The 13,203-nt window shown below is 47.8% G+C and overlaps 1 protein-coding gene across 1 annotated transcript in view; it reads right to left on the bottom strand.

The window, feature by feature from the left end:
* Positions 1–2,412: 2,412 nt before the first annotated feature.
* LOC135056672 (alpha-2-macroglobulin-like) overlaps positions 2,413–13,203 on the bottom strand; it is a 258,698-nt gene continuing 247,907 nt past the window's right edge. The window contains exon 36 of the mRNA XM_063962122.1: positions 2,413–2,562. Coding sequence (XP_063818192.1) covers positions 2,537–2,562 — 26 coding nt within the window. The 3' untranslated portion in view covers positions 2,413–2,536. The remainder of the gene's footprint in view (positions 2,563–13,203) is intronic.

Below are 13,203 nucleotides of genomic sequence, written 5' to 3'. Positions count from 1 at the left end.
TACACTCATTTATATTTTTTGGGATGTCTACTGGTGCTCATTACTGCTGTGTATTTTAGATAGCGGAATCAGACGCTCCTGCAGATTTACCCTGATTTATGGGAAACCTGTGTGCACACTTCTATTGAATGTATTACAATGGATTACAAAGATTTTTTTTTTAATAAAGTGAGTGTCAGAAAAAAAATAATTAATTTACACTTTGGGAATCCAACCTGGGACTCTAAGCATGGGAGACGGAGCCTTCACCGCTTGCCCACGTCGCTGCATGGAAGATACACAAGTTCATGCATAAAAGTACTGCATGCCGTTAGGGGACTTGGACGCTCATATTTCAAAACACGGTATTTAGTGCACTGTACATTCTTTAAAGTGAAAGTGAATGCACTACATTATTCCTTTCACACATTAGTTGTGTCTGCATACACTATTTTAATTTTTACTCTATTGCTTTGTCTACGGGACTTGGACGCTCACATTCAGTAACACGGCAATTGACAACTGTTTTAACATGTTCGTTTGCGTCTGTATAAACTTTTTTTTTTTTTACTCTCTCCGTCTGACCATTGGTCACCATCTGTGTGTACAGTATGCAGTACAAGACTGTATTAACATTACAGTCGTCACTGACCATTTGCCAGAGCTTGTACTGTAGATCAATCCGCCGCTATTTGATCTAAGTACTGGATTAATGGAGCATTAGCCACCCAGTGGTGGAGATGGGTATTGCATGCTGAGAATGTAGTCGTGCCTCAACTCGCGTGTCCGTGATTAAACTCAGCATCCTACGCTATCGCCTAGGCGCGACTAAACCTCCGTTTAGGCAGAGAAACAGCCAAGATAACGGAGGATCCATCTGTATATAGAAACACCATCAGTTACACCATTGAAACTTGCACCAACCCTATGGCAGGTACAGAGTATTTATCTGGGTATCGCCTCCTGTATGAGCTGTCAATCATCTGTGTACATAACAACTTTCACCGATACTCCCTTATCATGCCTACAAGACTGCCCATCTCTGTGTGTGAGCTAAGACACCTTCTTGCCAATGCCAGGAATGCCCATTACATTCTCAGTACACTATTATCTGCATGCGCCTGAAATGCACATAACCGGGATGCAGTGGTAGTCGGCCTTAGATGCATGTGCAGTAGCCCCTCTCGTCTGACATCAGTGTATCCGACTCTGAATCAGCCATTGTGTGATGGGTTCTGTGCAGTAAGGGGAGATGGATGCTGTGAATGGAGTGCCTGGTGTGCGGTGCTTTGAGGGGGAAAATGTCTAATATACTGTAGAATGCCTTCTGAATGCTAAGGGTTCAATCTAAGTCCCCATGATGTGTGCAAGGTGCTGTTGTCATGGTAAATGCCGGCAATTTCCCCTGAACTCGCACCCTTTGCGGCCCCTATTATTTAATTACTCACAGATTTCTGCAACTATCAGTGACTTGGCTGTACCGTAAGTGTGGCATGCAACCGCATTTACTCGCACTCCCGATGGGATGCGGTCAATTTACCTACAATCAAAATCCCGACGGTCAAAATACCGACAAGATCAAAATCCTGACATGGTCAAAATACCAACATTTAAAATGTCGACAGATCAAAAAGGTCATCGTGAGTTCTTCAGGATTATTTTAATTGAAACCGACTTGTTCATACTTTACTCTCCCAGTGGACCTAGAGGGGGAATATAATAGTGTGCTGAGCGCAGCGAGGCACCGTGCCCGATTCATGGCCATGCAAGGAGACGCAGTACACTTATATGGTGTCCATGTCGATCTATGTCGGCGTGCACACACAAAAAAACAATGGAAAACGTGTGTCGACGTTTTGACCTGTCGACATTTGAAATGTCGGTATTTTGACTGTGTTGTCATTTTAAAAGTTTTTTTTTTTACCTTGTCTGTATTTTGACCTTGTCTGTATTTTGACCATCTGTCAATTATTGTTGCTATTTTGACCATCAGGATTTTGATTGTAGGTACTGTACATCATATTAAACCCCTCACAATGTCTTCGCGGGTCATTTGATTGACCCCTTAACTTGGTAGAGGGAATATCTTCTAGGAGCACCAGCCAAAATCTTGCCTAGGGCACCAAATTGGTTAGGGTCGGCTCTGACCAGATTCATCAGTTCATTACACTGCGCTGTCTCTTGTAATTCCAATTACAAGAGAGCAGCCTCACGTGCTGCGCACTGCGCACAACACAGCAATGACAGGAGCTAATGTCTGCTTGTACCTTCATGGGCGTGTGCTAGAGATACAACCCGAGATGTGATTCTGGCATCATGCTCGCTTGCAATTGAACCGGTCCCTATATGAATAAAGTGGAGAACTTGTGCTATAAATATGCTGATAACTTCCACCACTTGCAGCCGGCAGACAGATGAGTAGAATCAGAACAATTTGTTAGATAATATTTATTGTTTCTCCAATCATTTTCTCTTGACTGTTATCAGTAATGGGCAGTTCTCACTGCTGTGTCACAGGTATACGTAGGTATAACAGTCGGTTACATAGTTTCAGTTGTTATCTTGAATTGCCAGCGCTTTCATCTGCAAACCAGCAAAAAAAAAAAAAAAAAAAGAATATAAGTAAAAACAGGTATTTTCGGAAGTGTCCTAAAAATTGTATTCCAGTGAGAATTAGAGTACAGAGAGGTACAGTACAGTAATTTTATGGACATATGTGGTGGGAAAGACATATGATGAGGTAATATACATACAGGACTGTGTGCTTCAGAAGTTAACAAGTCTGAAACTGCACAGACATATTAAGAATACAGCAAATCATGACAAATATACATGTAATATACTGGGGGAAATGTATCAAAACTTGGAGAGATAAAGGGGGTCGTTCTGTGTTGATCGCTCTTTAGCTACTTTTAGCAGCCGTGCAAATGCATAGTCGCCGCCCACGGGGGCGGGGGGGGGTGTGTGTTTTCACTTTGCAAGTGTGTGTGTGCAGCCGAGTGGGACGAAAAAGTTTTTTTGCAGTTTCTGAGTAGCTCTGGACTTACTCGGCCCTTGCGATCACTTCAGTCTTTTTGGTCCCGGAATTGACGTCAGACACCCGCCCTGCAAACGCTTGGACACGCCTGCGTTTTTCCAAACACTCCCTGAAAATGGTCAGTTGCCACCCACAAATGCTCTCTTCCTGTCAATCTCCTTGCGATCGGCTGTGGAATGGATTCTTCGTTAAATCCATCGCCCAGCAACGATCCGCTTTGTACTCGTACGATGCCCCTGCGCGTTGTGGTGCATACGCATGCGCAGTAGTAACCTGTGCGCTGCGCTGCAAAAAACAGCAGCGAGCAATCAACTCGGAATGACCCCCAAAGAACCAACCAATCAGCTACTTACCTCATGTTACAGGCTGTTTTGCTAAAATGACACTTAGGAGCTGATTGATTGGTACTTTATATCTATGTTATCTCTCTCCAAGTTTTGATACATCTCACTGTGTTAAAACATAATGAGTAATAAAATGACCCTAGTTTAGTAAGGCATAAAAGCGTTAACAAATGAGTGAGCAACTCAGCTCACGGAGCTATCAGTCACACTACATCTAGCTACACGGAGCTATCAGTCACACTACATCTAGCTACATGGAGCTATCAGTCACACTACATCTAGCTACACGGAGCTATCAGTCACACTACATCTAGCTACACAGAGCTATCAGTCACACTACATCTAGCTACACGGAGCTATCAGTCACACTACATCTAGCTACACAGAGCTATCAGTCACACTACATCTAGCTACACGGAGCTATCAGTCACACTACATCTAGCTACACGGAGCTATCAGTCACACTACATCTAGCTACATGGAGCTATCAGTCACACTACATCTAGCTACACGGAGCTATCAGTCACACTACATCTAGCTACACAGAGCTATCAGTCACACTACATCTAGCTTACTCACTTAGGGCCTAATTCAGCATGGGTTGTAAATGTGCGAAAAATCGCACGCCTACAACCCCTTATTCTAACATGCGGGGGGACGCCCAGTAAAGGGCAAGTCCGCCCGCATGCCTGGTCCTGCCCATCCTGCAAACACACGAGCGCATCGCAAGACAGCGATGGTCTCGCATGTTTAGGGTTGCCCAATGCCTACACAGCCAAGCTGTGAAGGCAGATGGTTACCCGCCATCTTTTTGATCGCTGTGGCTGCCCCAGCAACGGTCCGGACATGCCTCCATTGTCTGGACAGCACCCCTTAAACGGAGCGTTGGTGCCTTCAAAACACGGCGTTGACGCCACGTTCCCGTCCCCCCTCAGGTCTTAGACTGCGTTCTGTAGAGAATGCAGTTTAGACCTCACGCATGTACGTACATGCGTACGCACATGCGCTGATGTGCTAAAATCGCTCCATAGCGATTTCAGCAGATCAGAGTACGAAGCTGAATTAGCCCCCCAGTCCTGAAAGGATGGGTCACTGGGAATATAGCCATACTTCCCGACTTTTTGACTGCTCTCTCCGGGAGATTAAGTGGCAGGGGGGCGGGCTGTGGTGTGCCGTGCAGAGGGGGGCGGGCCAGAGGCGTTGACGCCACGTTCCCGTCCCCCCTCAGGTCTTAGACTGCGTTCTGTAGAGAATGCAGTTTAGACCTCACGCATGTACGTACATGCGTACGCACATGCGCTGATGTGCTAAAATCGCTCCATAGCGATTTCAGCAGTTCAGAGTACGAAGCTGAATTAGCCCCCCAGTCCTGAAAGGATGGGTCACTGGGAATATAGCCATACTTCCCGACTTTTTGACTGCTCTCTCCGGGAGATTAAGTGGCAGGGGGGCGGGCTGTGGTGTGCCGTGCAGAGGGGGGCGGGCCAGAGGCAGTACGGTGTCGTGGCAGAGGCGGAACGGTGGCGTGGCTGTGGGATCACATCATGTAAGCCCCCCCCCCCCCTTGTGTAATGCCGCTATTACTGGCATTATACAGCAGGGGGCGTGGCTATGATGACGCGATTCAACAAGAATTGTGTCATCGGCTGCCCGGACCACCCACTTTACTCGCTAAGTGGGCAGCCGGGCAGTGGGGGATCCCTGAAATCGGGAGACTTGCCTGCTCTTCCGGGGGGCCAGAAGGGTCACCTGATTTTCGGGAGCCTCCTGGCCATTCTGGGAGAGTAGGCATGTATGAATATATCTGGAATTGATGGGTTGGAGATGGTAGAATAGTGAAGGATTAAGTTCAAGTCAATGATCAGGCAAAACAAACATGACACCCTGATGTACCAACAAGGAAATGCAAAATCACATTTTTGCTTGCACAAAGCTTGGTAGGAGAGAGGGCTGTATAGGTGGTGCATGCAGAGGAGTTATATTGCTTTAAGTTGTTGCAACATTTATGGAAGCGCTTCATATTTTAAGTTACAATCTCTTTATCAAGTACGGATGTTACCAAGTACAGATCCCCCTTATGCTTGATATCAGCATTTGGTAATTCCGGAAGTGTCATTGCCAGAACTAGGTTTTCATTCCAGCTGTTTTAAACCAGGTTATGTTTGCATTCACTCCTGAAATTGTAATAGTTGGAATGGCAGCACACACAGGACTGAATGTGCTGTCATTACGCCGATTACAGTTTTGGAAGTGGAACGCAAACATTTCCTAGATTCAAACAACTACAATACAAGCCTAGTTCTGGGTGACATCACTTCTGGCAAGTAACAGATGCAAAGCTATATGCATACTAAAGTAGACTGTGCAGTGAGTGCAAATGCAGAGACTCTGATCAGGAATAAACATACAATGTGCATTATATTCACTCCCGAAAGGACCTCTTGTGCCACAGCTACACTGTGCTGAGACCATACCCATACCTCCCAACTGTCTCAGTTTTCGCGGGACAGTCCCATTTTTTTTTGGAACTGTCCCTCTGTCCCACCCGCGGGCCGCAGTGTCCCGCTGTGGGGGAAGGGGGGCAATTTGGAGGCTCCTGCACTCACTGCTCTGATTAGCAGAGCAGCGGTGAATAGACGTCTATTCAGTGGAGACAGTAGGAGAGGGGGCATGCCAGCAGCTCACAGAGCGCTGGGCATGTCCCCATAGTGACGAAAATGGGTCGTAGCTCGCGACCGCAGGCCCTCCCGTGAGGTCACGTCCCCTTTTCTCAGGCCACGCCCCTTTTTCGGCTGGCTCGCGCAGATGTCCCTCTTTGCTACGGGACAAAGTTGGGAGGTATGCTGAGAGGGCTTGGTCACAGTACAGAGCAGAACCCAAATTTGTCAGGGTCTTTTTAACATAAATCTTGTCAGTAGAAGAAGCAGCAGATAGGGATTGTTTTCTAGCATAGGCAAACACAGGGGAAGGGGGGGGGGATCCAGTTGCCCAGACCCTCCCCCTTCCCCCGACCACAATAGCAATAATATAAAATAGGATTACCACAGCTGCTGGCACAACATGCAGCTTAAGGGACAGAGATGCTGCACATGCCCAGTGGTAGCAGCTTCTTCTACCAAGTCTGCTGTGTGTGTGGATCTGAGCCTTCAATCAGTGCACTGGACCAGAGAGTGTGCTTAGAAAGCGCAGTACTGTCTCCTACTGGTTCTATTATGTTTCTTTATTTATTATGGAAAGTTGAACCTTTTTCTGACCATTTATGTTTATAATAGTTAAATATGGCCGGGAGCTACTCTTGAAGTGGAAAGGCATCGCCGCTGTGCGATGCCTTTACACTTCTGCGGGTGGGGGCGGCACTGACATGCGGGGCGGGATAGCCCTGTGCTGGGCGTCCCCCCACATGTCAGTGTGAATGATCGTAGCTGTGCTAAATTTAGCACAGCTACGATCAACTCGGAATGACCCCCTAAGCACAAATCTCTCCGTGTGTATGCCCACAGCGATAGCGATGCTCGTCCCGCGCTTTGCTATCGCCGGTTCTAGATTGTGCCTGCATGCACAATCTATTCAGGTTGCTCACTTCACTGCTGTGTGAAATGAGTGCCCCCGCCATCCTGCCCCCTCCGCTCAGCACACATCACCAGGTGTGTACCCCCCTTTACACTTGGGTCCTAATCCAGTTTACTCATATACAAGAAAGTCACTCAATGGAGTCAAGGGCATTGGCAGCATGTCAGGATAACAAAAGACCTTGTTGTTAATGGTGGCATGCGCTATTTGTGACATTGTTAATGGTCACCTTGTGTTTTCAGAAGTAGATTTACAAGCCATTAAGGCCGCTTATGTATATTGGTAAGAATGACTTCTATCTAAGGGTATTAACTTTGAGATGCATCATCGCTTTGAGAGTAAAAAAGTGAAGAGAGATAAAGTACCAACCAACCAGCTCCTCATTGTCATTTTTCAAACCCAGCCAGTAAAGTGATCGTTAGGAGCTGATTGGCTGGTATTTTATCGCTCTGTCTACTTTATCTCCAAGCATTGATACATATGCCTTATGGGCCCTACACACTACACCAGTGTTTCCCAACCTCGGTCCTCAAGGCACACTAACAGTGCAGGTTTTAGTGATATCCAGGCTTCAGCACAGGTGACTTAATTATTACCTCAGTAATTTTGATTTAACCATCTGTTCCGAAGCCTGGATATCACTAAAAGCTGCACTGTTGGTGTGCCTTGAGGACCGTGGTTGGGAATGCCTGCACTACACGATTACACTGAAAGATATGAATGATCTCGTTCATTAATAAACGAGATATCGTTCATATCGTTCAGTGTGTAGGCACCAATGATGAACGATGCGCGGCCCCACGCTCGTTCATCATTGGTGCCGGCTCGTTTATACATGCATGCCAATATGGACACTCTCGTCCATATTAGCATGCAGGGCTATGCGGCCAGGGGACGGGGGGAATTAAAAAACTCCGGGCAGCCGGGGCATCCGTTGAGAGAATCACTTGCATCACTACTTTGCTCCAGGCTTATGTCTGGGCCTAGATATGCTGCTGTACATAGTGCAGAGTACACTGGTGTAGCGCCCCATTATCTTAGATCATGGGCCCTCATTCCGAGTTGATCGGTCGGTATTTTTCATCGCATCGCAATGAAAATCCGCTTAGTACGCATGCGCAATATTCGCACTGCGACTGCGCCAAGTAATTTAACAATGAAGATAGTATTTTTACTCACGGCTTTTTCATCGCTCCGGCGATCGTAATGTGATTGACAGGAAATGGGTGTTACTGGGCGGAAACACAGCGTTTTATGGGCGTGTGGATGAAAACGCTACCGTTTCCGGAAAAAACGCAGGAGTGGCTGGAGAAACGGAGGAGTGGCTGGGCGAACGCTGGGTGTGTTTGTGACGTCAAACCAGGAATGACAAGCACTGAACTGATCGCACAGGCAGAGTAAGGTTGAAGTTACTCAGAAACTGCAAAGTAGTTTGTAATCGCAATATTGCGAATACATCGGTCGCAATTTTAAGAAGCTAAGATACACTCCCAGTAGGCGTAGGCTTAGCGTGTGTAACTCTGCTAAATTCGCCTTGCGACCGATCAACTCGGAATGAGGGCCATGGTTCATTTACTTAGGATTATACACAAAAGTAAAAGGCACTAAGTTGCCCAGCCACCACATTAGTAATTACAGAAGCAACATATGGACTATTCTGATCTGTGTTTGCATTGTATATTCCTGCATATACAAGTAAAGCCTCATGATAAGAGTTCATGTACATCATTTCAGTATAGTATATGCTCTTGGAAACTGCTCTGTAATTGGAATTTGCTACTCTGTAGGTGCTACACTAGGTGGTATGTTGGTGGCTCAGAGGTCTCACATGTAGAGGAAAATAAGAATTTACTCACCGGTAATTCTATTTCTCGTAGTCCGTAGTGGATGCTGGGAACTCCGTAAGGACCATGGGGAATAGCGGCTCCGCAGGAGACTGGGCACAACTAAGAAAGATTTAGGACTACCTGGTGTGCACTGGCTCCTCCCTCTATGCCCCTCCTCCAGACCTCAGTTAGGATACTGTGCCCGGAAGAGCTGACACAATAAGGAAAGGATTTTGGAATCCCGGGTAAGACTCATACCAGCCACACCAATCACACCGTATAACTCGTGATACTATACCCAGTTAACAGTATGAAAAATAACTGAGCCTCTCACCATATGGCTCTAAACAATAACCCTTTAGTTAGGCAATAACTATATACAAGTATTGCAGACAATCCGCACTTGGGATGGGCGCCCAGCATCCACTACGGACTACGAGATATAGAATTACCGGTGAGTAAATTCTTATTTTCTCTGACGTCCTAGTGGATGCTGGGAACTCCGTAAGGACCATGGGGATTATACCAAAGCTCCCAAACGGGCGGGAGAGTGTGGATGACTCTGCAGCACCGAATGAGCAAAAGCAAGGTCCTCCTCAGCCAGGGTATCAAACTTGTAGAACTTGGCAAACGTGTTTGAACCCGACCAAATAGCAGCTCGGCAAAGTTGTAAAGCCGAGACCCCTCGGGCAGCCGCCCAAGAAGAGCCCACTTTCCTCGTGGAATGGGCTTTTACAGATTTAGGATGCGGCAGTCCAGCCGCAGAATGTGCAAGTTGAATCGTACTACAGATCCAGCGAGCAATAGACTGCTTTGAAGCAGGAGCACCCAGCTTGTTGGGCGCATACAGGATAAATAGCGAGTCAGTTTTCCTGACTCCAGCCGTCCTGGAAACATAGATTTTCAGGGCCCTGACTACGTCCAGCAACTTGGAATCCTCCAAGTCCTTAGTAGCCGCAGGCACCACAATAGGTTGGTTCAAATGAAAAGCAGATACCACCTTAGGAAGAAATTGGGGACGAGTCCTCAATTCTGCTCTATCCATATGGAAAATCAGATAAGGGCTTTACATGACAAAGCCGCCAATTCTGACACCCGCCTGGCCGAAGCCAAGGCCAACAGCATGACCACTTTCCACGTGAGATATTTTAGTTCCACGGTTTTAAGTGGCTCAAACCAATGTGACTTAAGGAAATCCAACACTACGTTGAGATCCCAAGGTGCCACTGGAGGCACAAAAGGGGGCTGAATATGCAGCACTCCTTTAACAAACGTCTGAACTTCAGGCAGTGAAGCCAGTTCTTTTTGGAAGAAAATCGACAGAGCCGAAATCTGGACCTTAATGGAACCTAATTTGAGGCCCATAGTCACCACTGACTGTAGGAAGTGCAGAAATCGACCCAGCTGAAATTCCTCCGTTGGCGCCCTTCTGGCCTCACACCACGCAACATATTTCCGCCATATGCGGTGATAATGGTTTGCGGTCACCTCCTTCCTAGCTTTAATCAGCGTAGGGATGACTACCTCCGGAATGCCCTTTTCCTTCAGGATCCGGCGTTCAACCGCCATGCCGTCAAACGCAGTCGCGGTAAGTCTTGGAACAGACAGGGTCCCTGCTGCAGCAGGTCCTGTCTGAGCGGCAGAGGCTATGGGTCCTCTGAGATCATTTCTTGAAGTTCTGGGTACCAAGCTCTTCTTGGCCAATCCGGAACCACAAGTATAGTTCTTACTCCTCTCCTTCTTATTATTCTCAGTACCTTGGGTATGAGAGGCAGAGGAGGGAACACATAAACCGACTGGTACACCCACGGTGTCACTAGAGCGTCCACAGCTATCGCCTGAGGGTCCCTTGACCTGGCGCAATATCTTTTTAGCTTTCTGTTGAGGCGGGACGCCATCATGTCCACCTGTGGCCTTTCCCAACGGTGTACAATCATTTGGAAGACTTCTGGATGAAGTCCCCACTCTCCCGGGTGGAGGTCGTGCCTGCTGAGGAAGTCTGCTTCCCAGTTGTCCACTCCCGGAATGAACACTGCTGACAGTGCTAACACATGATTTTCTGCCCATCGGAGAATCCTTGTGGCTTCTGCCATCGCCATCCTGCTTCTTGTGCCGCCCTGACGATTTACATGGGCGACCGCCGTGATGTTGTCTGACTGTATCAGCACCGGCTGGTGTTGAAGCAGGGGTCTTGCCTGACTTAGGGCATTGTTAATGGCCCTTAGTTCCAGAATATTTATGTGTAGGGAAGTCTCCTGACTTGTCCATAGTCCTTGGAAGTTTCTTCCCTGTGTGACTGCCCCCCAACCTCGAAGGCTGGCATCCGTGGTCACCAGGATCCAGTCCTGTATGCCGAATCTGCGGCCCTCTAGAAGATGAGCACTCTGCAGCCACCACAGTAGCGACACCCTGGCCCTTGGAGACAGGAATATCAGCCGATGCATCTGAAGATGCGACCCGGACCACTTGTCCAACAGATCCCACTGAAAGATCCTTGCATGGAACCTTCCGAATGGAATTGCTTCGTAAGAAGCCACCATCATTCCCAGGACTCGCGTGCAGTGGTGCACCGACACCTGTTTTGGTTTTAGGAGGTCTCTGACTAGAGACGATAACTCCTTGGCCTTCTCCTCCGGGAGAAACACTTTTTTCTGTTCTGTGTCCAGAACCATCCCCAGGAACAGTAGACGCGTTGTAGGAACCAGCTGCAACTTTGGAATATTCAGGATCCAGCCGTGCTGTTGTAGCACTTCCTGAGCTAGTGCTACTCCGATCAACAACTGTTCCCTGGACCTCGCCTTTATAAGGAGATCGTCCAAGTACGGGATAATTAAAACTCCCTTTTTTCGAAGGAGTATCATCATTTCGGCCATTACCTTGGTAAATACCCTCGGTGCCGTGGACAGACCAAACGGCAACGTCTGGAATTGGTAATGACAGTCCTGTACCACAAATCTGAGGTACTCCTGGTGAGGAGGGTAAATAGGGACATGCAGGTAAGCATCCTTGATGTCCAGTGACACCATGTAATCCCCCTCGTCCAGGCTTGCAATCACCGCTCTGAGCGATTCCATCTTGAACTTGAACCTTCTTATATAAGTGTTCAAGGATTTTAAATTTAAAATGGGTCTCACCGAACCGTCCGGTTTCAGTACCACAAACATTGTGGAATAGTAACCCCATCCTTGTTGAAGGAGGGGTACCTTGACTATCACCTGCTGCGAATACAGCTTGTGAATTGCCTCCAGGACTGCCACCCTGTCCGGGGGAGCTGTCGGCAAGGCAGATTTGAGGAAACGGCGAGGGGGAGACGTCTCGAATTCCAGCTTGTACCCCTGAGATACTACTTGTAGAATCCAGGGATCCACCCGTGAGTGAGCCCACTGGTCGCTGAAGTTCTTGAGACGGGCCCCCACCGTACCTGGCTCCGCCTGTGGAGCCCCAGCGTCATGCGGTGGACTTAGAGGAAGCGGGGGAGGACTTTTGTTCCTGGGAACTGGCTGTATGCTGCAGCTTTTTCCCTCTACCTCTGCCTCTGGGCAGAAAGGACGCGCCTCTAACCCGCTTGCCTTTCTGGGCCGAAAGGACTGTACCTGATAATACGGTGCTTTCTTTGGCTGTGAGGGAACATGGGGTAAAAATGCTGACTTCCCAGCTGTTGCTGTGGGAACGAGGTCCGAGAGACCATCCCCAAACAACTCTTCACCCTTGTAAGGCAAAACTTCCATGTCCCTTTTAGAATCAGCCTCACCTGTCCACTGCCGAGTCCACAATCCTCTCCTGGCAGAAATGGACATTGCGTTTATTTTAGATGCCAGCCGGCAAATATCCCTCTGTGCATCTCTCATGTATAAGACTGCGTCTTTAATATGCTCTATGGTTAGCAATATAGTGTCCCTGTCTAAGGTATCAATGTTATCTGACAGGGAATCTGACCACGCAGCTGCAGCACTGCACATCCATGCTGAAGCAATAGCTGATCTCAGTATAATACCTGAGTGTGTATATACAGACTTCAGGATAGCCTCCTGCTTTCTATCTGCAGGCTCCTTTAGGGCGGCCGTGTCCGGAGACGGTAGTGCCACCTTTTTTGACAGACGTGTGAGCCCTTCATCCACCCTAGGGGATGTCTATCCTCTGGCGGGAAAGGGTAAGCCATTAGTAACCTTTTAGAAATTACCAGTTTCTTATTGGGGGAAACCCACGCTTCTTCACACACTTCATTTAATTCATCAGATGGGGGAAAAACCACTGGAAGCTTTTTCTCCCCAAACATAATACCCTTTTTTGTGGTACCTGGGGTAATATCTGAAATGTGCAACACATTTTTCATTGCCGTAATCATGTAACGGGTGGCTCTATTGGAATGTACACTAGTCTCATCGTCGTCGACACTGGAGTCAGTATCCGTGTCGACATCTGTGTCTGCCATCTGAGGTAGTGGGCG

Source organism: Pseudophryne corroboree, chromosome 3, assembly GCF_028390025.1.
Source record: "Pseudophryne corroboree isolate aPseCor3 chromosome 3, aPseCor3.hap2, whole genome shotgun sequence".
Taxonomy (NCBI): Eukaryota; Metazoa; Chordata; class Amphibia; order Anura; family Myobatrachidae; genus Pseudophryne; species Pseudophryne corroboree.
Note: the sequence above shows the minus strand (reverse complement) of the source record. Positions and strands in the feature narration are given on the sequence as shown.